The sequence below is a fragment of the Melospiza georgiana genome, chromosome 4 (genome assembly GCF_028018845.1).
Source record: "Melospiza georgiana isolate bMelGeo1 chromosome 4, bMelGeo1.pri, whole genome shotgun sequence".
In the NCBI taxonomy this organism is placed as follows: Eukaryota; Metazoa; Chordata; class Aves; order Passeriformes; family Passerellidae; genus Melospiza; species Melospiza georgiana.
In genome coordinates this window covers 74,130,517-74,157,011 of record NC_080433.1, presented here as the reverse complement: position 1 = coordinate 74,157,011, position 26,495 = coordinate 74,130,517, and the positions used below count along the sequence as shown (strand labels likewise).

General features: G+C 42.7%; 1 protein-coding gene across 2 annotated transcripts; it reads right to left on the bottom strand.

The window, feature by feature from the left end:
- Nucleotides 1-12,527: 12,527 nt before the first annotated feature.
- On the bottom strand, nucleotides 12,528-24,548 carry GOLT1B (golgi transport 1B). 2 transcript variants are annotated; one of them, XM_058022381.1, is made up of 6 exons: nucleotides 24,465-24,548; nucleotides 19,211-19,302; nucleotides 17,360-17,538; nucleotides 14,519-14,600; nucleotides 13,555-13,588; nucleotides 13,110-13,198 (listed from the first exon to the last, which is right to left on the bottom strand). In XM_058022381.1, the coding sequence occupies exons 1-5, from the start codon at nucleotides 24,487-24,489 to the stop codon at nucleotides 13,580-13,582; spliced, it is 387 nt and encodes a 128-aa protein (XP_057878364.1). In that variant the 5' UTR covers nucleotides 24,490-24,548; the 3' UTR covers nucleotides 13,110-13,198; nucleotides 13,555-13,579. The 2 variants fall into 2 exon arrangements, with proteins under 2 accessions (XP_057878363.1, XP_057878364.1); XM_058022380.1 differs by lacking the exon at nucleotides 13,555-13,588 and having other exon boundaries at nucleotides 12,528-13,198.
- Between the last annotated feature and the right edge of the window lie 1,947 nt (nucleotides 24,549-26,495).

Here is a 26,495-nt window from a genome sequence, read left to right as displayed (position 1 = left end):
GATTGCATCAGCGGGCGAGGGCGGCGCGCTCGGCGGGCGCTCGGGGAGCTCGGCGAACAGCCGGGACCGCCCCGCCCCGCCGCTCCCTCAGGCACCCACACCGCTCCCCCCGGCACCCACACCGCTCCCCCCGGCACCCACACCGCCCCTCGCACCCACACTGCCCCTCGCACCCACACCGCTCCCCCCGGCACCCACACCGCTCCCCCCGGCACCCACACCGCCCCTCGCACCCACACCGAGCCCCCCGAGCCTCGGGCTGGCCGAGCCCCCGCTGCAGCCGGGGCACCCCCGCCCCAAAATGGCCCCGCATGGTGCGCGGCGGAGACATTCAGGGCTTGTGCTGTAATTCACACTGAGACACGTTCTCCGCAGCCCGCACTAAGCAATTCATCGTGCTCTGAGTCATTTCCTCTGTCTCGCTGTGTCCGACTCGGCTGACACACCAACACCTCGCAGTCATCATCCCTCCCTGGTGCTGAGTGCCCCAGCACTGCCACCCAAGCACAGGGGCACAGCACCCATTGTAGCTGGGATTACTGGAGCTGCCAGAGGTGTTTCCCTGCCCACCCATGCCCCAGCACTACCACCCATTTTATCTGGGATTAGTGGGGCTGACAGAAGTGTTTCTTTGCCCACCCGTGCCGCAGCACTGCCACCCAACACAGGGGCACAGCACCCATTGTAGCTGGGATTTCTGGGGCCCACAGAGGTGTTTCCCTGCCCACCCGTGCCCCAGGCCATGCTCAAGGTCTGGGATGTACCTGCAGAGCTCTGAGCCACCTTGGAGAGTCCTGGTCCCTGGCAGGCAGCTGGCCAGCACCCGAACACAATAAATACAGCAGCCTGTCCACTGTGTTGCTTCTACCCGTTCCTGGGAAACTAATACAAAATAAGAAAAAAAAAAAAACACAATTTTTTTTCAGAGAAAATGCTGCTGTAATGTTCACAAAGTGCTTACTTTCATCATAACTCACTTTACATTTTCTTCCTCTACTAATATTTTTGTAAAGGTTTTCCCTCTCTGATCTCCTTCAGAGTTGCTGTAGGAAGTTGTTTCATCTCAGTGTGACTGTCACAAGTGCCAGGTTCTGCTTTGCACGATGTACATGAATTATTCTCTGCTGTACAGTGCAACCAGAGATTGGTTACATAAGCAGGTTTTTGTTCCTGCTGCTCTTCAGCCAGGTAAGAATGCTGTTTAGTGGATTTACAAGCATTTTGGATTCCAAAAGAACACAGCTGAGCAGCACTATCCAAAACAGAACTTCTCATGAAGAGTGATATTTCAGCAGCTATTTAGGAGAGGAGAAAGATGGAGCAAAAAACCAGGAGGCAGAAAAAGCAGCAAAGAAGCTTTAGATAGGTTCAACTCATCAGGGCAGTGCTACCCAGTTCTGATAAAAGCAATTCAGTCCATTCACAGGAAGTTATCTTCAGGTTACAACCACACATTGGAACAGCCAGGGTCAGGCCATTTAACTCAATGTCCTGGCACTGTAATAATGCCTGCAGAACAGTTTCAAGAAGAAAATAAGCACACAGAGGCACTTTGCTTCATACACTCTTTCCACTATACACTCATCCTCAAATGATTTGTGCCACATCAACTTCCTGAAAGATGAATTCTCTAGGCTTAACAGCTCCTCCTGGCTTTTTGTTCTATTAATTTGTTCCTACATAAAATTTGATGGCTTTCAGATCTTGTGCTCCATCAGTTCCACAGTTTAGCTCTGTTCTGGGGGAAACCTCATAATTTTGCTTTATTTTGAATTTGTCACTTGAAAACTTCACATCATTCTCAATATTTCTGATACTGAGAGACTGCAAACACAAATGAAGAGCACTTTACCCCCTGCATATAATTTGTGGTTTTACAGGCAATTTTCAAACTCTCTGTCAGCCATCTCCTTCCTCCAGCTGAGTTCTAATCTTTTTTGTTTACTATAATACAGTTCAATAATCTTGATCATCCTTGATTTAGGATGAGGACATGAGCTACAAAACAGTTTCAAAAAGTAGATCATCATATTTAATTTTAATTTGCCTTTTTTCTATTTCTTTTCATTATAGTTCTGTTTCATGTTTGGGATGTTCATGAGCTAAATGGATGTTCACTAAAGTGAACCAATCTATTTCTGAACTACTTAATTCCAAGATTTCTTTGCTGAAAGGCAACACTTCATTCATAACCCACCCATTTATATAAATTTAGCTTTTTTTTTTTGTTATGTGCATAACTTTATACGCACAGACATTATTATATGTTATTTTTACAACTGTATATTCAGTTTCATAAGGTCCTGCTGCAGATAGCCCTAGTTTGGCTGAATTGTTTTAACACCCTTACCCTGAAGGCTTTAACTCTTATCAGCAAGCTTTGTCTTTTCTGTTTGCCTCAATTTCCCCTTCTCTCAATTGCAGCCTCTCTTCTGTTTCTTATCTTTTACCCAATTAAAGACAATAACCATAAAAGCACCTTTCTTTTCTACGAGCCTTTGCTAAGGCACTTCATCAAATGCTTTGGAGACCCAATTTGATTTTATCCCTTGGGGCTTTCCTTCTTCTGAAGTTTAGGATATCCTTTCCGAAAAGCCATGCTGAGACTGCCTCTCAATGACATATTTATCCATATATCTTTGTGCATTTTCTCCCTTCAGTAGCCTGAATCCCTTTAAAAAAAAAAAAAAAAAAAAAAAACTCCAACCCCCCCCTAAAAAAAAAAAAAAAAACAAAAACCAACCAAATAAAACAACAAAACCAAAAATAGAAGCTGTTTGAGTGCAATTTGACTGTTTCCAGAGCTCAGTTTACCAGTCTGAACAATCAGCCTTTTACCAAAGTTCTGTGCAACATGCTCACCATAGAGATGCATTTCAAATTATCCTTAAATTGCTGCCAACTACTGAGGTACAGAGCAGAATCCATGGCCTGGGCAAAACTGAGAAATAGGAGGAGGAAATGCGAAGGAAGAAATATTATCTGAACTACAGAGGATTCATGCAAAGCAAAACCACCGCTTACTACCTATCTAGGATATGTTAAAAAAAAAAAATCTTTGCATTGATCTTTTGCTTTTATTCAGGGCCAAGCTGGCCCTGAGGTTGCAAGTAAGTCAGAAAAAGAAGACCAAAACTCAGAGAAGCTGCAGAACTTACTTGAAAAGCTGCATCTTGCTGCAATATCCCCAAACCTGAAGTTGACACTGGCAAATGGGCCACAAAGATGTATTTTTGAAGGAATAGTTTGCATTGCCTCAGTCTAGTTACAGTCCTTTATGTAATACTCCACAAGTTACAAGGCAAAGGACATAAGGACATTTACCTCTGGTGATTCACTCAGTTGTGTTGCTCCATCAGTAACAAATTACATTTTCTACACTCTGAGTATTTAATTTTGATAAAACATTATTCATTTCAACACTAGTTTTTTCATTAACACCAAGAATTCCGTGAACGCCCGACAGCACTGTTAAACTTTAGAAGTTTTAATGAGTAATTTCTTCATACATATGAGAGATTAAGGTCATTTATATGCTCCAAGTCCAAAGTGTTTGCACAAGTTGTAGGGATCCACGAGGGGAAGAATCTAAGCCACATACATTTTCCAAACCAGACCTGAATAAATTCACTTTTAAGCCACTGAAATATAAAGAACCTCTGTTGTGGAAATAAAAAGGCCGTATGATATAAAGCCACATGGGAAGTGTTGAAAGAGGAAGCTTGTAGATCAATAATTCTGTAAGAATAAAGAGCACAAACTCTTCTTGATAGGCTGCAAAGTTTCCTCTAAAACCCTGGTGACATCCTCTGAACAGGAGAGGGAGAAGGTGGGTAGAAACCTGGTTTTCCATGTAAAAAGTCTAGGATTCTGTGGATTTCTTTTTTCTTCTGAAATGGCATAAAATGTTCCTGTAGAAGAATGTGGAGATACCAAATTTGATCCAATCAAATGGTATCATTTAGACCAAGTCTGTGCTTCAGTTTGATCCTGATCTTTTAAAACTTTCAAAGCTCTTTGTAATATAAGCCCTTTTGAAATGTGTTCCAAAGCTTATTAAAAAATACATAGCTCTTCCAGAAATACCAGAATTCCATGGTTTCATCTTTGTGAAATACTTCACTTCTACATTGGCTTTTGTACTAAAACTCAATCTTGCATAACTTCTATGACTGCATGTACATGCATTAGCACAAATATTTAAAATAAGGAAACATCAGCTTTCATCTACAATATTCCCCAGGGAAAACCTATGACTGATTTCAGCCACAAAGCTAAAACTCTTAAGAATTATTAGGAAGGTAACTGGAGTACAAGACTCCCAAATGGCTGCCCTGCAGATATGGAAACATAGTTGTGGAAAGCTTTTAAAGTGAGGGAAAAAACAGACCTTTGGTTAAGGATCAGGTTGGTGCTGTAGAAATTTCCTAACAGAAAAATTATTATGCAATTATTATATGTATATATAAATTATTATGTAATTATACACACAAACGTGTTCAGATATGTACAAAATGTTAGGGTGGGATGATTTTTTAAACTGTTTTTATTTTGGGGAAGGAGAGGTCCTTCAAAGACTAGTCAGGACTACCACAGTAGTAGGAGAAGCTGATGGTTGCAATTACTGCTCTTCTATCAGTTTCTCTGGGTCTGGATTGAAGGCACCTGAGACAGCAGTTCATGTTCACACTCAGGTGTTTATTATTTCTGATCAGTAAAACAGTCTCACTACTGTGAGTTCAGCAGCTTTTCATTAGAAGGCACAGAATGGCCAACAATCTCTTGGTACAAGGTCTTTTCAGACTAAACTATCCAGTTAAGAACTGCCACCTGGAGTATTTCCCCTTTTAACCCAATAACTGATCCCAAAGAGCCCACAATGCAGACTCTTCTGCTCAATTACAAAATGCCACCCAAACCCATGAAGGAGGAGGAAGAAGCAGCACGAAGAAGAAACCCAGGATGACACCCTGTGCCCTCCATCTTGCTTCCATCCTCTACATACTCAAAATCCCAAAACCTCAATTTCTCACCCAGTGACACACCTGCACTGCTCTCTATAATCTATTTCACACTTTTGTGGGTTCCAGTCTGTCTTGAAGTCTGAGAAACTTTCTCCATGAATGAGGGTCAAAGTCAATGCTGCCCTGGGGGTCAGGGCACCCCAGAGCAGACAAATATTCCCTGTGCCCTGGGTTTCCAATCTTCCTTTGGAAAAGGAGGAAGAAGGATTGTTTGCAGAAACAAAAAGATTAAAGCAGCATGGTCTGACTCCTCATGAAGAGCTGGAGTGGCATGCAGGGTCTCAAGTGTGAAAAACACCAATCACTTGTTTTCAACGTTTTAGAAGTTTACTAGTAATAAAAGGGTTATAAAAATAGCAATATAATTAGAGTAATAGTAATTTGGACAATTTGCATTAGGACAGTATGAGACAATAGAAACAAAGAGTTATGGACAGTCTGGGTACCTCTTTCTGGGCAAAATAAGCCCAAAAAAGGACCCACGTTAACAGAGGATTAACCCTTAAAAGCAATAACCTGTTGCATATTCATACACCTCATACATGATGCATAAATTCCATTCAAACACAGGATTCTGTCTGGTCAGTGTCAGCTTCTTCCTCTTAATCCTGACGGCGTCTCCAGGGCTGAGTGAGGTAAGAAGTTAGTTTCTCCTGATAAAAGAACAATAAATTCTCTTTCTCTGAAAGATTTAGGTGTCCTGTGGCTGCTATCTCAATGAGAGCCCTTTTTTTTTTCAAAAAAAAAGTACCCTACATAGCATAGTTTCTGTTTTAACAGCTTGTTATAACCTAAAAGTATATTTACCACACTACTTAAAAAAATACAGCATAACTTTCTAACACAACACATACAATATTTATTTGAATATTTACGACAAGCCAATCATAAAGCACGCATTTTTCACACAGGGGATGTGCTTTTCAGAGCAGCAGGATCTTTTTGCGGCAGCACCTTTGCCCGGTGCTCCTTTCCTCGCTTCTGTTTTCTCTGCTTTCCACCTCCCCGGCCGTGGCTGCCCCGCTGTGTGCGGGCTCTGCTGTAAAACACATGAGCAGAATCTGGGTGTAAAATAAACCCATTAGCAGAATCTGGGTGTAAAATCCCAGCTAAAAAGGCCGGGAGGAGGTAGGAAGAGTTTGTCGGGAATGCTGAAGGGCTGAAAGCCTCAGCACAAAGAGCACGGACTGCACAATTAAACCTCGCAAAAAGAAACAACACAAACCAGGAGATAAAAGGGAAAGCGGCCACACAACATCTGACAAGCGGGGAAATGCTGGGAAAAAGGCTGAAAGGGAAAGGTCTGCATGCATGAGAGTAATTGGAACGAAACAAACACATCTCCCCCCGTTTCGTTCCCACCCCCTAAACCCAGCATTTTACGCATTCCTCCTAAACAAGCGCTTTGTGAATGTGTCACTTATTTCTGCCCGGAGAGGCAAGAAAAACATCGGGCTCCGGGAATTAACCAAGAACAGAGTTGGTTTCCAACATTTCTCGCAGCCTTTTGTTTTCCAGCCACTCACCTCACCTCTGCCTGCTCCGGGCCGCTTCCAGAAGGTTCTGGGCGGTTGCACCTCGTCAGGGCTGCCGGCCCGGCCCGGCCCGGCCCTGGTAGAATGGGACAGACTTCCCTCAAGAGACATCTCTATCATTACACAGCCTTCCAAAGGCTTTTAAAGGGGTCCAGGTGCTCCAGAGCGTGGAGGAGGCACAGGGCTGACAGCAGCACCTAACCCACCCCAGCTGGCTCTGAGCCTTTAGCATCTTATGTGAATCCCCACCTCTCACCAAAATCAACGCCATCATTCCCCTTTTAAAGGGAGCACCACGAGTCCTAGCTGGCCCATTTTTCCCATGTAGTACGGCTCCTAAAGTTACTTCTTTATCCCCCACTCAGCCCTCCTTAAAAATTGGTGGGAAAGTGAGGAAACAGTATTTTGTGCAATTGAGGGGGGAAGAAGAGAGTGGAGGATAAATCTCCACTCGGGTTCACAGAATGACAGAAGTATTTAGGTAGGAAAAGACCTTTAAAATCATTGAGTCCAACCATTACCTAGCACTTCCAAGCCCACCACTAAACCATGCCCTTGAGTGCCACATCCACACTTGTTTTAAATAGCTCCAGGGATGGTGCCTCCACCACCGTCCTTGGCAGCCCATTCCAACGTCTAATCGGTTTTTCTGTCGAGAAATTCTGCCTAGTGTTGAACCTAACCCTGCTGTGGTGTGGCTTGAGGCCGTCTCCTCTCGTCCTGTTGCTGGTTGCCTGGGAGCAGAGCCTGATTCCCTGGTCTGGCTACACCTTTCTGTTGAGGACTTGTAGAAACTGATAAGGTCTCCCCAAGCCTCCTTTCCTCCAGGCTTAACATCCCTCAGCTCCTCCTCGCAGGACTTGTGCTCCAGACCCTTCCCCAGCTCTGTCACCCTTCTTTAGATCACAGAGTTTGACATGTAATGAATGATAAAAGCCACTCAGCTGGAGCATCTGGAAGATTCAATGCAGAACTGCTTGGTTTCATTATAAAAACAAAATTGTTATTTAAACCCACTGACCTAATGGTTGTGTGGGTTTCGTGATGTAAACATTTGGGTCCAAAAAAGCCTTTCATTTCCAAGTAGTAGAATTAAATGGTGAGAATTGATGTGAAATCTTGGATTTCTCTGATGTTCCTGGAATAGCTTTGGGGTGCCTGGAGAAAAGGAGGCAGTGAGGCATCTGGGCTGTGCCCAGGTGGAAATCCTGCTTTCCCAACTTCATAAGTGCAGCCTGGCTGCCTCAAACCCTGCCAACCCAGAGAGGGGTAGAGAAAAGCTGCTCAGCTTTTTGGCTCCAACAGCACTCTATAAAAAGCTCAACATCCTCTTTGTGCTCTAAAACTGCACTGTGGTTCACCAGTCTAAATTAAACCGAGCCTAAAAAGGCTTCAGAAAGAAGTGCACAAAAAAAAAAACCCACCAAAAACAAAAAACCCAAACAAACAAACAAACAAACAACAAAAAAAAAACCCAAACCAAACAAATAAAAAAAACAGGCAGGAAATTTCAAGCTGTTTTCCAGGTCCCACTCACCAGGAATAGGACTCGGAGCAAATAGCGGGTGCCAAAAAGAACACAATAAAAGGTGTGTTTGTGCTTGAGCATGAGACATCCCCACCTGCCCTCCTGGTTTTGCAGGGACATGGGCTCCATGCTGGTGCTCCCAAGGAGCTGGTGACCCCCCTGCTGCCATCCCCGACCTGAGGAATTTCACTTCTTCCTGTGAGGAACCGAGGGCACCACAGGGAATATTTCTGTGTCTGCTCTGGGGCGCCCTGACCTCCAGGGCAGCACTGACTCTGACCCTCATCCATGGAGAAAGCTTCCCGGACTTCAAGACAGACTGGAACCCACAAAAGTGTGAAATAGGTTATAGAGAATAGTGTAGGTGTGTCACTGGGTGAGAAATTGAGGTTTTGGGATTTTTAGTATGTTGTGGATGGAAGCAAGATGGAGGGCACAGGGTGTCATCCTGGGTTTCTTCTTCGTGCTGCTTCTTCCTCCTTCTCCGTGGGTTTGGGTGGCATTTTGTAATTGGGCAGAAAAGTCTGCATTGTGGGCTCTTTGGGATCAGTTATTGGGTTAAAAGGGAAAATAATCCAGGTGTCAGCTCTTAACTGGATAGTTTAGTCTGAAAAGACCTTTTACCAAGAGATTGTTGGCCATTCTGTGCCTTCTAATGAAAAGCTGCTGAATTTACAGCAGTGGGACTGTTTTACTGATCAGAAATAATAAACACCTGAGTGTGAACATGAACTGCTGTCTCAGGTGCCTTCAATCCAGACCCAGAAAAACCAACAACTGGTACCCCAGCAACTGGGACCCCCACATTCCTGGTTCCTCCTGGTGGCCACAGAGGGACCCTGACTGCAGGACCAGCATGGCCTATGGTGCTCAGTTATGAATGCAGAGCTTCTGTGAGCAGTAAGAGACCCCAAACTTATATATTTCTATAGGAGATCCACCACATTCCCCTGAAAAGCAGTACTCAGTGGGAAGTGGTGCCTGCTAGAAAGCATGCAGCAGCACAGATGCTTTTTGGCAAGCACATTTCTGGGCATTAAACTACCCTTAATGACTGGTAACCAACACATAAATGCATTCCCATACATAGATATTGCTCCAAATCCCAGTCATAATACTTAGTCTGAGATAATGAATTCCACACTAAATTACCCCACAATAGCCATGTGATTTTTCTGTGAATTATTCTGTATTTGAGGAGGCAGCTTTAACATATAATTGTGGTGAATTAGGCTTGGTGAGGGATTACAGCAGCTGCAGAATCTCTTTGTTGGGCTGAGCATGAGATCCAGCTCCTCTAAGAGATGCTTTAATGTGCCAAGATCAATACTAGAGGGGCAGAACTGAGAACAGATGGGCCATGAGGGCCAAGTTCTGCTGGTAAATCAGTCTGGTAATGACATGCCACTGATGTCACAGCTGGCACTGGCCCTCTGAAGGCTAGAGCAGCCAGAGGTGTGGCAGCCAGAGGAGCAGAGATGGAGTCCAAGGGGTAGCAGTGACCTCTGAAGAGCCAGCTCGGAGACAGACATGTGGTTTAGGGATATGGACTCTACTCTCCAGCCTGACTGACAATCAGTCATCCAGAAAGGGAACAAGGGGATGAGTGTGTCCCTTGAAATCTTTAAACAATTCAAAAAAACCCATCCCCTTCATTTTAACATCTGCCACAGGGCCAAGATTCCTTTATTTGCACTGCTTTTGACACTCTCTAAACTGTGTATGGTATCACATTGTGAGCAGTAACTAAGCCAAAGTACTCCTGGTTAATGAATGGCAACTAGTCACTGAAACTAACTGGCCATGAGCCACCTACAGATTAAAATTATACCTCTCCTAGTTTAACAGATGTAACCAGACATTGCTGTGGGGTTTTTCCTTTCAAATTAGGAAGTGCCAGTTCTTTCTAGACAAGCAACTTTGGTCAAATTAAGTTTTTAGGGTACTAACTGGTGCACAGCACCAACACAACACCTCAACAACCATTTAAAAGCTTTCCTTTGCTCCTCTCCTGTGAAAATCCTCAACAATGAGCCACAAGCTTGCAAAGCACCACGGAATGGTTAACCTGCTTATCAGGCCACTTTCTAGGATACACAGAACTCACGGTCATATCCTTGAGCTAGACTAAAACCCTGCTCCAGGATCTAGACACATGCTCTTTTTCTCCTGAAGTTTCACAGTTATTTCGTCATGGGAGGTAGTTTCCCATGTAACTGAAATTTTGTATTTTGTTGTGCTGTGTCCGAAACTGGAACTTGAAAAACTAGGGGGATGCTTATGTAAAAGGTTTGTTGTAAAAAAGGGAGGAAACCTTTCCATTTAAGATTAATCGAAGCTCCTATTTACTGTAAAAGTCACAACAGTGTAAGATAGCCAGGCAGTAACACCCTGTACTCCTGACACTCTGGGAAGGAAAACTTGTCCAACACTTGTCAACAGACTTTCTTAAAATGTGCACACGAAGACACAAAGACAAATTATAGAAAAAGGTTCCCATTTATTCAAGGTATGACAAGGATATTTACAGTATTCATTTGCTCAGAGTAAGATCCATCCTTATGAGTTTTAAAGCAGCAATTATAAATTACATTTAAAAGGGGAAACATTCCAAGCATGTTTCTGTTAGAGATATTTTTACAAGGACAGAAACACTTTAAGGCTAAGTTGTTTTGACCTTTGCTGCCACCCACATTTATCTTGGCAAAACCATCTCAAAAACAACGTTACCTTGAGGGATAGACTATGCTAAATTCAACACACAATTCTGTTCCCTCAGATGCTTTCCACAACAGTTCACATGTGACAAAAAATTGACTTGATTTAAAACAATGAATTAAATATAACTGAGATGACCTGCCTACACCCCGGCTTCTCAGAGGCAAAAGATCATCCACAGCCACACAGGAACCACCTCTAAAAGACACCGTCATCATTTCTTGTTGATGAAGGTACTTCAGCTTACCAAGCAAGTTGCTGCAGCCAGAGATCCACAGTCCTGTGGTGCAATCCACCTTTTCCATCACATTATTTTTCAAGACAGAAGCACAAAAACCTTCAGGTAGCTGATTTCTAAGGTGAGCACTGTCTGCTTGAGACAGCAGTTGGTTGCCACAGCACAGCCTAGTGCCCTACCACAGCAAACAGGAGCTGGCTGAGCTGCTGGAGTGTTATTCTGTAGTCATTGGAACACACCACAGAGCTATAGAAGCAGTTAAAATTGGGTTATCTAAAATGCTTTATCTCTTGAGGTAGAGCCAACAATTGTATTCACTCCTGTTTCTAAACTGTAATGCACATGCCATCAAGAAAATATAGCAATTTATAAAATAAACCCACTGATTTTTCAGATGTTATTAATTGCAAAAAAACAGGTTGGGTTTTCTTTCTGAATAATTTTGTGCCTGTTTTAGAAGGAAGCAAATTAAATATTGATAATAGCAGATTGTGGCTATTTATACAGTTGTAGTGAAAAAACCCCTTGTTTTATACAAATAAACTTCACAGCAACTTTCAAAAAGGTTGGTATACGAGGATTTTTAAAGTTAAAACTAACATTAGAAAACTCCAATTTTAACTGCATAATAATAATAAAAAAAAAAAAAAACAAAAAAACAAACAAAAAAAACCCACAAAAACCACACCCCCAGACATTAGACCTTTAGGCTACATAGCTACCTTTAATACTACATTGGGTAATTGTTTCAGGAGTACATGAAAGGGAAAAGAAAATGAAACAGAACAGAACCCCCTGCCTGCACAAACACAATTCACTGAACAAGGATTGGTAGGTGAGGACACTGTAACTGAGACTATTGCAAGTGCACAACAGTTAACACCCCAACAGGAGCAGAAATGGGACCTGGGCATTAGGAGGGGACATTTATTCCAGGTTAGCCAAGAATCCTCAGTAACAGCAAAGCTGCTGCTGTAACCAGGAGCTGTCTGAAGATAACCAGCTAACCAGTAACACGTTACAAACACATGGAGATTGGCACTTGATCTGTAGTCAGCCCCAGTCACTCAGCAGTTTTCTCCCCACAGACTCACGTACACAGAGCTTTAAGTTTCCATTTTATTACCGTAAAAAATAAAAGTCAATTCGTAGTTCCAGAGTAAACAAAGAAAGCTTAGTTTCAAACTGGTTAAAAACAAAGCTCCAGGTTCTGGTAAGTTACATGTCACAGGGTTCACATCAGCACCTCAGCCTAATGCAGTTTTTTGTGAACTAAGCATATTTCACAGAGTTTGCACGTTAGTGACAAGGGGCTACATTCTCATCAGGATGCACATGGAACATGGCTCAAGGAGAACAACCGGGAAGGCCTGCAAGTCAGCTTCCAGAGTTCCCCAATGAGCTCTGCATGTTCAGAACCAACATTTAAGACCAAAGTTATTAAAGATTGACCTTTTGCATATTCCGAAATGGAAGGCAAATACAATCAACTACCATTTGGCTTTGAAACATTAAGATAACAATGCTGTATTTCAGCCACATATTTACAAAAATGTTTACAACAGAACTGTGTAGGGTTTCCTTTTTATTGTCATAATACACTTATAGATGAATAGTCATCTTAACCTTCATGCAAAGATGCATCTCTTGTTACACAAGAAGTTTCCTGTTTGATTTTTTTGCACTCTGAGGATAGCAAGCAGAGGGTTGGGTAAGTTTGGGTCACCCTTAAAAATGTAGGCCTGTTTGCTCCACTGCACCTTCAAAATAAGGAGGTAAAGAACAGGCACCGTTAATTCCACAAGGGTTCATTGCCTCTAGCATGTTTTCCAAAACCAACAAAAATAGTCTTGAACAGTTGTAACAGGGGTTATTCCATGACTTTCCCCTCTTCAGTTTACTTCTTGAACTCTGGAGTTACTTTTCTAGAAGCACACTTGCTGAGCTTCTTTTCTAATGTATACTGTTGACTATACATTTTAAATTAAACTGTTATGTAAAGAATGTAACAAGCTTTTTCCTTTGTACACAACTTAACCTTTGTGCTGAGTATTCTTCAAAGGGATTTTATAAATAATACAGTAAAAGTTTAGATCAGTCTTCCACCCTCTCGTCATTATACCATGTTGTTGCTTTCTCCAACTTTATCTACAAGCTGTGGAAAAGGAGACAAAAAGGTTTTAGGTTGATGACATTTATGTAGAGGGAAGCTGCTCTCAAACACTGCTTGCTACTTGCACAGTTAGTATGTGACTGGAAATGAGAGTCAAGTAGTACTCACCGAGCTCTCATGGTTTAGGTTTGTGAAAACCAAAATTCTTACAATTGCAATTGTGTTTCTGCATAACATGTTTTTCTCATATAGACATTAAGAGTGCAGCATGAAGATGCAACAGAATGAGAAAGGAAATAGAAGAATGCAGATAACACTGCCAGCTTAATGGTTGAAACAAAACAATACAGTCTCAGCCACACATGCATTAGTAGACCAAGGAAGATATTTCAACTGACCATTACTGTGGATTCTCTTCTGAGCCTACGTAGGCTTTGAATAAAACATTAACAATTATCTTTTAAAAACAAGATTTAACCCCGTTATGATCAAATTAAATATGATTAGGATCAATTGACAGATGAAACATTCAATTGATCATGAATTATGAGCCACAACTTGGCCTAACTGTGAGACTGGAACAGATGATCTGAAAACTCATTTTTAAAAAACAGCCTGTATGCATCTAAGTTATTCCCACTATTAAGTTTCAGCACTAGCTATTAAAACTGTTGCTTTCAAAACTAGTGTTACAAATGCTTGTGTTAAAATACATAAATAATTTAGCACAGTAAAAGCAGTTGACTGAAACACCCTAGTTTAGCATCCTTCTGTTGTCTTCAAATCCTCAGCCATTTGGTTTAAAAATGGAAAACTCAATTTGAATAAACCTCAAATCTATAGTAATAAACAGATGTGGCCTGGTGCAGTGGACCTCAATAAATATATCTGATGAATGACTATGCAAGCTGAGAGTTTCTGGGTTCACCATACGAGCTGCAACATAACATTGAACTCCACTCTTTGCTTTTAGAGGCTTTTCCTAAGTTCAGCCAAATACTGCACCACAGTGCCCTCCTCATTGTACAACAGGAGAGGAAGAGGATTCACCTGTGTGGTCAGCCAGGGCCAAGAGGGAAGCAGAAGAACCCCAGCATTCCCTCACAATGCAGGACTCTTCCCACTCCACTGCCCACGAGCAGGGGCAGCTCCTGCCAACACCTCCTTCTGTCCTTTTACCTCTAGGAGTGTCTCCCTGGGAATGAGTGGGAGGTGCATAGTGCAAGAACAGTGCAGGAATGCATTTGAAGTCATTGCTCCAAAGTTCTATTTGCTTTATTTTTGATGCATTTCTACAGGTGCTATATCAGTGGAATGAAAACCAGAACATGCTGCAGTTGTTGCATGAAGTACCAAACTTACCGAGCTTATACCAGGTAAATTCAAGAGATACCCAAGAACTGGAACTCTTCTAATAAAGCCAACCACCACAGGAAAGAACCCCCTTTAGGTAAAACATCAGAAGATTGTATTAGTTTTTGTAATTAAGCTTTCCTCATATTGCTGTAACATGAAAAAAAAATTTAATTTAAAAAATTTTTAAACCAAGATTACATAAAACCTTGCAGCTTGTTAGCAGCACACTTGTTTACCAAATATATCAGTATACATTCATCAGAGTAAAGAGAAAACCAGGAATGAAATGGTGTATTTTTAAATGGATTTAATTTTCTTCATAGCTGGCAACTCTCAGTCAACTCATCAAAAAATAACTCAAGTGAGAATACCTAATTTAGTCTGCAAAATGGATTTCTCAAAATTAGCATACATATTTTAAGATAATTCCTCTTTATGTTATAGAAAATATATTCAAGACCCAATGTAGAAACAAGTGAAGTTAGTTCTGAGTAATTAAAGCCATGGATGATACTCTTACATTAACTAAAGAAAATGAAGCATGACAGAGTTGTGCATTCATTTATTTCCCAAACTGAAGTCAGTGGTTTGAATGGTGGCCCTGTGGATCTTCCCTGGCAGATGCTCTGGTGCAGCCCCTGCACTCTCCACCTAACCTCTGCAGCAGATAACCAAATTTTCTGTGGCAGCATCTCAGCTGTCTGCAGGCAGCTGCTGGCATTCCCAGCAATCCTGTGCTCAGCATTCCCTGCATGGAATAAGGATTAATGTGCAATGAGGCCTCAGTCACAGTGAAACTGTGAAATTTCACAAGTCATCATCCTCTTCACCACCCTGCTAAGAACTATTTACTGGGTAATATCCACCAATAAGGGGGGGTTTGGAGTTTTGGTGGTTTTTTTGTTTGTTTGTTTGTTTTGTTGTTGTGGTTTTTTTGTTTTGGTTTTTTTTTTAAGACCAGATCACTTCATTTCAGCAGCCCAGTAAATTGTGAGGCAGGGCACACAAATCACTTGTAACAGATTAAAACAACTGCTGTGTCCAAGAATAAGGAACAGTCAGTACAGCAGGGATAATATTGTCAGCCATAACTCTGCAGGGCTGTCATCTGAACAAGGCTCCAAAAGCACCTTAGATTACAGCAGCTGTCCCATAATAGCAGGGCAGTTTTCTGCTATGCAACCAAGCAGCAGGACCCTGAGGAACAGTAGAAAATGGTGCTTGAGCAAAGACCTCATTTGTAAGATTTTCAGAAGGGAGCAAGTTGCTGACAGGAGGAGGATGGTTGAACGGAACAAGGCTGAAGCAAAACAAAAAGCTTTGCTTGAAGTAGTCACTAGTCAGCCTTGTAGCAAGGGATTTAGATTCTATCAACTAATGAGTCCTGGAAAAGATGGTCACAGAATCATGGAATCAAGGTTGGAAAAGACATTTAAGATCATTCACGCCAAACCACTGGTCTCCAGATGCTTTAAATTAAAACAGATCAGCTAAACATTAATATCTGGAATTATCCATCCCGTGTTGATTCCCTTCAGGCTAAGGGACAGTCCTGGGGATAATTATTGATCTTGTATAAACCTCTCAACAGTGTTTTACCTTGCAAGCACCACTAGATAATCCATAACCACACCTGCCTAGACAGACTCACTTATAATTCTTTTGAGATCTTTTAAAGGAGGGTGTTCTGTTGGAAACACATTCTACTTGCTGTGTACAGGCTGATTAAACCAAGCAAGAAGTGACAGTGTATTCAGTGGAATACTGAGATTATCACAGCACTTACAGTGACAGGATTCAGAGTAACACAGAGCAGAACAATAAGAAATACATTAAAGCCACTAATTTAATTTTCTGAAATTTCACTGTCTCCAGTAAGAGCCAAGTTCAGACTGACTTTTAAAATAAACATTTTATCTGAACTAAATATCAGATTAACATACAATTTTACTGGGTACAAAAAGAACTCCATGAGAACAATGGTTTCACTGTGATTAACAGGACCGGTGTTATTGAGCCATTCACAGAACACTTCAGGGTCTGAAACTTGATCAATAACCATTAGTGGAACAATCTGCATCTGGAGAGAGGTCCAAGAACAACCAGAAGCCTCTCTTTCTACTTTTTTTGCATATTTTTTGCTTTGTTCTGTAGGGAAGCATAGAACTTCAACCATGGAAATAAAGATAAAAATATAGATATCTATGAAGGTTGTAACAGGTAAAATTCTTTCACTATTACAGTTACAGTTATGAAGAACTTAACTGACACATTCTGAAAGTTATAACATGTTTCAAGATTGCTGTTAAAAAAATAGAATTTCCATTTTTCCTTAACTACAGTCTAGATACTGCTAACCCAAACAAGCAGTTCTGACTCCAAGGCACAATTGTAATGAAATATGGCAGAAAACAGCTTTTCCCTGGGCTGCCAAAGTGATGAAACGGTAAGGTTACAAACCTAGGATGGTTGTATCTAAATATTTTGCCCCATTTGTCAAAGAAAATAACAAATTCCCTACTGAAATGAGGACCAAGTATCCCTTTTCCATGAGGAGATATTGAAACTTCATACTGCTAACAATTTGGGCTCCCACACATTTTGAAGCTTTACAATTCTTTGGTTAGACATCAGCATTATGAAAGTCACTTTGGTAAATGCCTCAGCAACATTATCAGCTTTGAGTCCTGGAAAAATACTTACCAACCTGTAAAAAAACAATTTCATTTAAAATCTGTCCAAAAGGAACATTTAAAGGATGCTGCTTTGTCAACTCTAACACAAACACTACACAATACATTTATTCCTAGATAAACTAACACAAAGTTGTTTTCAAACAAGACTTACCTGAACAATAGGAAGAACCCATAAATTTCCAGGATCATTCCTACTAAAGGCCAGCCAATGAGAACTATGAGCACACCACCCAGGAAGAAGCCTGTTGCTTTCATTTTGTGTTTTTGAAAGAAGAATCTGAATGTTCTTTCTAAACCGATAACAAAAGACAAGCCAGCCACAAATAAAACCTAAAAAAGACAAAACCAAACCAAAGAAAGAAAACAACTAATTATGTTCCCAAGTAGAGTATGTAAACACACACATACATATTTTATAAAATTACACTGCCTTTCTTGCACAACTTCTGTTAATACCATGAGACAGTTGGTGAGAATGAATTTATTTCTGATTTTCTTTTATAAGGTCCATCTTAAAGCACTTGTATCTCTCAGCTGCTTGAAAGTAAAGGGTCTATCCTTTTAACATACCCAAGACAGAGGATCTGCCCTGTCAAAGCTTTACCCACAGGTGGTGCTGAAGCTCAGTCCTCCTGACAGCAAAGGTTCCTAACAGGGTTAGGAACCTTGACCTAAAGGTTCCTAACCACACATAACAGCACCTCTGCTCTGTGCCACTGACATCTTCAACCGCTTCTGCTGATCTACTCACAGTGCCAAGCCAGAGAAGGAAAAAGCTGAACAGTTGTTTTTTACTGTGCAGAGTCTTTTTATTGTTTATTTATTTGTTCCAGTATAGACTGAACACCAGAACACCAGTCTCAAGTAGTTAGAACTACTTCTGGTGTCCTGTAGCAAAAGGACTTGGAATTATTGTAACAACATTTTTGCTCAGAAAGCAATAGTATCTCAGGTTTTACTCAAGATTGTTTTACTCACGTTTAAGTTTTGGATGCCATTTAACAAATCAATTTCTTAGAACTTCCTGCCCTTTCTGATATAACTTTTTTTTTTCTTGATAAAAACAATTCTCTGCAAGGATACAGTACCTTTTCTTGCATTATCTTTGGTTACCACATAGCCTGTCATTGTCTCTTCCTACCTACGTTTTCATTTTCCCTAAACAGGATCTCATATTTCCACCTTACATTAGAAAAAGACAATAAGCATTATTTCATTTTCCACTCTCCCACTGCACACTTGATCTGATGGTTCATAAAAATGCTTCAACAAATTCAGATACACTGTTTTATATTTCCCTTCAGGGAATCTCAGTGTTTGAGAAGGAAACTGATCAGTTTGGTTGCAGACTTTTAGGCATCAGCAAAAGAAGGGCTGAACCTCTCCCAGCCAGGCTGTGCTTTGGCTGGCACAGGTTAGAACAGCAGAGGCACAGAGACTGGCACATGCAGGAAACACCCTGGCATTTGATATTTGGATTGGAAATTTCCTGTACCAGAACTAGGACTTATTTTCTGTGCTGCTTTAAGTGACAACTTTGATTTGGTAAAAGCTGCAGATACTGAATCTCTCTTTTATGAAGGAGGTCTGGCTCTTCTAATGCCAGAAGTGCCAGCAATTCATATTTCTTTCTTTCCTCCTACAGCACTGCAAAACTACATTTGCTAGCATGTACTTAAAAGATTTTTATCCAAATAGATAGTCAAATTGACAGTGATCTCAGAGGACCACAAAATATCACATTTGCAGCAGCATAACTGTGGAACAAGCTGCTTCTTGTCTACCAACATCCCACAGGCCTGACCCACGGTGATATTCACATCAGTGTGAGCTGTTCTAACCTTAAGCAGCAAAAATTATTCACTCCTATCACTGAGCACTCCTCTTTTATACCAGATCACCACAGTAATCTTTGTCATTCAGCTTCAAACTGATAACATGTTCTATTTTGAGTTTAATAGATCACATACTTGATTCTAAGCACTGCAGAAAAGTCACTTACATTTCCAATAGCCAAAAGAGCTTTGTCAAAGAAGAGTATCATTCCAAAGAAGAGGAAAAACACTCCAAAGCCTGTTAGTCCCATTCCAATCTCTGAAAAAGAAACAAATTTAGGCATGTAACAAAACATGGTACCAAGAAAAGGTCAGGGATAAAAACTGGGGAAAAAATTAGAACATCCACTCTAAAGACATTTTAAATTTAGGAACTTCCTTGACTGTACAAATATTATAAATCTTGTAGACCCCAGTTACTTCAACAGACAGATCTTTGGAAGCTGTTTATCAACAAAGGCCATGTTTGGAACTGGAATTGAATGCAACCATATACATACATACATGCATACATACATATAGGAAAGACATATATCCGTTTTGATTAATTGCTATCTTGGAGAACAGGATTATTTGTAAATTAAAGGATTGTTTGATAATGAAACTTTGTTTTCCAGATTAGATCAGTTGGTCAGAACATGGTACAAATAACTCCAGGGTCAGGGTTTGATTCCCATGTGGGTCATTCACTGAAGGGGTGAATCCTTGTGATTCTTCTCTTTTAATTCAGAATACTCTGGGATCTGCAGATCTTATCCCATTATCTTTCCCATAGTAATGTAAGTACCCTGGTCCTGTCCATGCTCCTGAAACGTCATGTTCCATCTCCCATGACTTGCACAGCATTTTCTAGATGGAACAGAACTTGGATGAATCCTGCAGGATTTTTCCGAGTAGCACATGTGCTGACAGCTATCAAACACTAGCCTGGGGCTCCAGACAATTGCCAGTTTTCACAAAACTGGTAGATACTAAATATTGAGGGATTAATGTTCAATTATAATTTCCATGCTTCATATTTAATTTTTATTAATTAAATGGTAGATTTACATTACACATAGGTACAATATCACTAGACTGCTAGTGCTGTATAGCAGTTCCATTTTATAAAATTTTTCATTTTATTATCTTAACTTGCAGATTTTTCTAAAAATACCTTTTGTACTTAATTTATTTGCTTAAATTATGGACTGGCCAGTGCTGGGTTAACAGCTGGACTCAATGCTCTTAAAGGCTTTTTTCCAGTATAAACAGTTCTATAAACTTTGAGTTCTGCAAAGGATGCTCAAGAAAAACTGGGAAGCCAAGAGTAGGATGGAAGGTTTGTAGGAGAAACAAACGTCAAGCAAGGATTAAAACTACCATTTCACAATAGTATCTTGAAGACTGCTATTAGAAATACATCCTGCTTTTAATTTTAAATCTCTAAAGCCTTCCTTTGACTCTCACACAGATGAATGGCAGAGAAAAACCAGGAACAGCAGCAACAGGGCTGCAAACACATGCATTTATTATTGTTTTCACTGTGACCAGACACAGTAACTGACAGGTTTGTAAACTGCAAAACAAAAACAGCTTAGCAAAAGCCAACCTAATACTATGCCTGTATATATGCCCGTGTATTTTGAAGTTCCAAGTAGTTTTGCATAGCCTGTCCTGAAACAAACAAAAACCACAAAATCCACAATCACATCCCTCACTGCTGCTGTGGGCCAGATCTGCCTCTATGGATTTTAACTGCACTCTGTTGATGCAGTTGGTCATTTGCTGTTGCTTGATGAGCTTGGGAGTAAAGGAGGATAATTATGCCTGTTTTAGGACTTCTAAGTAGTTATTGGAAATAAATTTCAACACAGCTCAGATTGGTTACAGCAACATTCCATTCCCCAGACTTCTCTGAGGGCTTGCCTTTAGCAAGGCTGTTAGGGCTGTAGTTGTGTGGCATAGGCTGCCACTTTAAACTTTCACTGTGAGCATTTTAACACCCCACAATTAAAAGCACTAAGTAACTCGATCCAATCAATTTACTACAGGCACTCTCCGTACTGGTTTACAACGAAAAACAGAATTGCAAATTGTATTTTCAATGGATCTGCTGACTGAAGGCAGTGTAACAATTGCAAGTGCCCTTTTCTCCAGTACTCTTTACTTCAGAAGAGCAGAAACAATCTGCATTCTGGAAGGAAAACACTTGGAGGCAGGACTCCAGAGGAATTACCAGCTGCCAGCAAGATAAATAAGCAGTCCTGGAGGTGAGTATTTGCTCCTCCCCAGGCACAGCTCAAGGTGTGGATGTGGGCAGGAGGCAGAGCCACCTCCCAGCAGCTGCGGCAATTCCCTCTCTGACACCTCTGCAACCACCCCAAACCGGTTTGGAAGCACTTCTGCCACAACGGGCTCTGATTCACTGCACAAGTCACCCGTGTGCTCTGCTTAGTGGAGGAAAAGGGAAAAAGAGAAAGGAACATTATTCTCATTATCCCAAAATAACTGCTGGAAGAAGATGAATGGTCCAGGACTATTATCCTCCAGTGCTGACATCTCAGTTACTGCCTTGATTTGGATCAGGATTTGTAAATATATTTAACTACACTTCTCAGAGGAAGGAAAAGAAAAAGTGCTGGCATTTTGTAGAAAATCCTTTCAACAACTAACGATGAATATTTATAGAGGGAGCAAACTATTTTAAAATGGTTTCTCCTGTGCCAGAAGAGCTTTCCCACGTTAGTCAAATACAACATATCAATGCCTAGAAATGCAGCAACACACACTGGTCAGATTGTATTTATCCTGGATAATTATGATTTCCTGAGACAAGGGAGCAAATCATCATCAGTTTCTCCAGAAATTCCATAAGCTGTGCAAGACTACTGCAGCACAGTGTACAAACAGCTCAGCAGATTTTAAGATTCAAACTTAAGATACATTGCTTGTGAAAGATTAGGGCAGACAATACACATCTCAAGTCTTTTATAGAGCATAATATAGTGCAAAATGAAATGTAATTGTGTGCTATAGGCTTTTAGAAGACAAAACCTAATATAGCTTATATTCAATGCATAACTATTATTTTGCTAGCAGTATTTTTTAGTATTGAAAATTAAATTTGGGAAAACCTAAGTGAATTCACTTGCAATTACTGGTGGTTTATAACACCATTCAATGCACCACTTAAAATTACCTTCTAGACTGCAGATGCAGAATTAACTTTCCAAACATCAGCAGTGGTTCACTCCAGGTATTTTTCAAACTATTCCACCAGTGACTCTATGGCTAACTCTATATTTTTCCAGACAGCAGTGAATTTTAAAATATCCAATGAACTATCTTCAGAATTTCAGAAAAACGGGAAAAAAAACCACCCTGAAAACCACTAAATTTCAGAGTGTTTTATTTAGTACTCCTGTCTCTGACAGTTACAACCAACAGTCTTAGCACTGGAAATAGCTGAAGGTCCCACATGAGGAACCAAGCAAAATAAAAACAGTGAGTCTCCTTCTGAAGAGATTTTTATCTTTTTGTCCAATGAATACTCCAGACTGGAAGTTAAGAGCAAAAGCAAAGCCCACAAGGGTTTAATCAATCAGAAAGCTAAAAGTTAACCCCAAGGCTTGGTACTCATCCCAGTAATAGCACAATATCTGAGTATCTCAGATATTGAGATATTTAGCAGCTGAATGCTGCTAAACTCTGCTCCCTGTCTTCATCCTTGGCCTTAACTGGCTCTCCAGTACCTTCATTTCCAGTATCTTGCTATAAAGTTATTTTAACTTCTTTTTTCTAGATTTTTCCCACCCTCCTTCATAACTGATGCTGTGGTGCTTTACAGGCAGGCTCATTTCCTTCTGTGGCAGTCATACCAGAAATGCACCATAGATGAGATGGTCATTTAAATCACAGGCCTGTCATTGTCCTTTACCCTGCAGCTTAAGCTGTTATCAGGGAATCACAATGGTTAGAGTGGAAGGATCCTCTGGAGATCGCCCAGCCCAGCCCCCCTGCAACAGGTGACAAAGGAATGTGTCCAAGTGGCTGCAGAGAGGGAGACCCAGCCCCTCCCTGGGCAACTGTTCCACGGCTCCGCCACCTTCAGTGCAAGGAAGTGATGGCTCACACAGAGATTAAACTCCTTGTACTTCATTCACTTCATGGCCATTGCTCCTTGTTCTGCCACTGGCACCACTGAAAACACCTGGCCCCACTCTCTTGTCACCCATCTGGGATATTTACATGCAGAAATAGGATCCCCTCTCAGTCTATTCCAAAATAAACAGGCCCAGCTCCTAGTCCTTTCTCTTTAGGGATGCTCCAGAGCCCTCATCATTCCCGTGACCCCTTCCAGCACCTCCCTGTCCCTGCTGTACTGGGAGTCCAGCAGTGCACCCAGCCCTGCAGGTGTGCCCTGGCTGGGGTAGTTCAGAGGAGCAGGATGGCCCCTGAGCTCCTGGACACACTCCAGAGCACCCTCAACACCACTGGTGCTCCTGGCTAAGGACACACTTAGGAAGTGCTTTACTTTCATTTCTTCGGTCTCTATTTCCAAGCACTTTGGTAGAAACAAAACTATGGCCACATACAAATATTTTTGTTTTTTTCCACTTCAGTGTCTCGGCCTAACTTTGAAGCCCCCTCAGCATCACCTGCAGACTTTTGAGTGGTACCACCAAGAACAGCACAGCAAAGCTCTTTACTGTCTAGGTAATTAAGTGGTTCCAGACCACCGACGTCCAGAGGGAGGCACGCGAGAAGAGCGTAGCTGAGTGTTACTTTGTTTATCGTTCAGCTTTCATTCATTCATTCTCTCACAGTGCTCAGCCGAGGTGCCACGGGCACAAACCGACAAACCCTAACAAACCCAGGCTAGGTAACAGGAAGAAATGTTCTCCTGTAACGCTAGCCTGGCACTGGCACAGGGTGCCCAGAGCAGCTGTGGCTGCCCCTGGATCCTTGGGACGCTCCCGGTCAGGCTGGACGGGCCCTGAGTAGTGCAAGGTGTCCCTGCCATAGCTGAGACGATCTTTAGGGTCCCTTCCAGCCCCTCCGCAGGGCAGCACGGCACACCGAGCACTCGCAGCCCCGGACGCAGGCCGGCCGTGCTGGCAGAGCTCTCCCAAGGCCGGGGTCCCGCCGAGCGCTGCCCCGCCGCTCTCCACCCACTTCCCACCCGTTCTCCCCGCCAGCCGCCGCTCCCGCCGCACCGGGGCCGCCGCCGCGCCTTTCACTGCGGGGATGCGGCCGTGAGAGCTCCCCCGCCGGTGTCCAGCGGCCCGGCCGGACCGTGCCCGGCCGCTCCCGGGAGGCCCCGCCGCGGACAATGGCTGCGGGCCCGGCCGCCCTGGGAACCCCCGGCCCCCGGCGCCCCCAGCCCCGCAGCGGGCGGCCCCTCCGCGCTTCCCCGGCGGGAGCGGCGGCAGCGCTTACTCTGCGTGTCGGACAGGGAGATCATGGTGACGGCGGCACGGGCGGGAGCGGCACGGGCGGGAGCGGCACGGGCGGGAGCGGCACCGGCGGCGGCGGCCACGTCTTCCGGAAACACGCACCCCGCCGCATGAGAGCCGCCCGCCCATTGGTCGCACCGGCCGCCAATCAGTAGCTGCCTTGTACGGCCGCGCGGGCGTACCGCCCCGCCCACGGCCCGCGACCGGCGCTGATTGGCGGAGAGGCGGAGCTCGCGCCGGGCCCCGTGCGCCAGTGGCTAAGGGCGCGCGGCGGAAGGGGCGTGGCCGGCGCGCAACGCAGGGGGGAGCGGGGCCGCGGGGCGGGAGCCGCGCGGGATCAGGGATGAGGGATAAGAGATAAGGGATGAAAGCTAAAGGATGCGGCACCAGCCCTCGGGGCAGCTGTGCGAGCTGCCGGCCGAGCCACGGCTGAGCCCAACGCACGGGAGGACACGGCTGCGAGGCGCTGCTCCTACTCGCCCTGGCGGCCTCGGTCCTTTCCTCCGTCCGTCCATCCATGGATCCATCCAGCCCCGTCCGCAGCCCCACCGAGCAGGGGCTTCCAGCCCGGCAAGCGCCGTGCCCGCGGCTGGCGTGTGGGCGCGGGATGCAGGGAATACCGCACTGTACACGCTCACTGTGGATATCTGGATGCCATTCACACTGTCACAGTCCCACACTGTGAATAGTCCCACGCTGGAGCAGCGTACCCAGGAGGTGGGGGAGTCGCCGCCCCTGGAGGTGGTTAAGAGGCGTCTGGGTCTGGCCCTGGGTGATGCGGAAGTGTTTTATTCACACATCACTTTTATTATGTATTTCGTCCTCTATTTATAGGAGCGGGGAAGATGCTTGTTATGGTGGAATCAGCTGGTAGTGAGGAATTTTTCCCCCAGTATTTATTGTAATGCTGAATTTAATCCCTTTCACCTTCCATTAGACTTTGTTTCCATCTATGTAATAAATAGTTCATGATGCAGTAACAGAAAATATCAATCTCTTTAGTTTGGTGTTATTAAGGTACAATGTGACAAAAACCGTTGTTCAAATAATGACCCAATGAACTCAATTCCACGTTAATTTCACTGACGATTATTCAAAGTTGAACCCCTCCTCTAAACCTAACAGCATTTCACTTCCTCCTAACAGATCCTCTGGGTGTTATGGTGGCTGCCTTTCTAAGGGGCACAATGTAATGTGTCCAGGCTTTTCTGTAAAATAAGCTTTGAAGAGATCAAAATTGGCAATGGGCACCTGGTGAGCGACTGGTCTACCTTAGAGCATTCCTCTTGCAGGAAATGTATGACTTGGTTAAACTTCACTTGGGTTCATTTAGAGGCCTGGTGAGCTGTGGCCTTGGGAATTGGTTGGGAGTTTGTATTTATCTATTTTGCAGAAGGGAAAAAGCAATTGTCACCTAGTGGAGCTTCTTTATGTGAGCAAATTAAAATAACCAGTGCTTAAACTGTTACACCCACAGCTCTGGTAATGAAGAATCTCCTGCAGTAAATTTGTTCTAAAGTTGAGAAGGTTTACTTAAATACATGTTAAAATATATTTCATTTTATATTTTCTTTTTAGTGACAGCTGTTTGGCTAAATAAGATATCCTAAAGATAACATTCTTTACTCTCCAAAGATGAGAGCTGTTGCAGGTGATCCATAATTTATATTCCATATGTTCATTTAGGTAACAAGACACAAACACATCATGTTACTGATTGTTATTTGCAATAATGTATACATAAAACATTTTGTGGGATCTCTGCTATTATACTTAAGATTTGAAGAAAAAAAAATCTTTTACTGGATAGCTTTTTATTTCTTAGGTGAAACTAAACCAAAATGCCCCATCCCTGGAAGTGTTAAAGCCATGGTTGGATGGGGCTCTGAGCAACCTGCTCCAGTGGCAGGGGAGTTGGAATGAGATAAGCTTTAAGGTCCCTTCCAACCCAAGCTATTGTAGGATGAAAATCAAGATTGTCAAGGAAATTACTTGGTTTTCAATATTTTTAAAA

Coding starts and splice junctions, on each gene's coding strand:
- GOLT1B (XM_058022380.1), bottom strand. CDS start 24,489: ATGATCTCCCTGTCCGACACGCAGA. Junction 17,539..19,210: donor CTCTTTTGGCTATTGGAAAT/GTAAGTGACTTT, acceptor TGTCTTTTTTAG/GTTTTATTTGTGGCTGGCTT. Junction 14,601..17,359: donor GGGTTCTTCCTATTGTTCAG/GTAAGTCTTGTT, acceptor TTTTACCTAAAG/GGGGTTCTTTCCTGTGGTGG.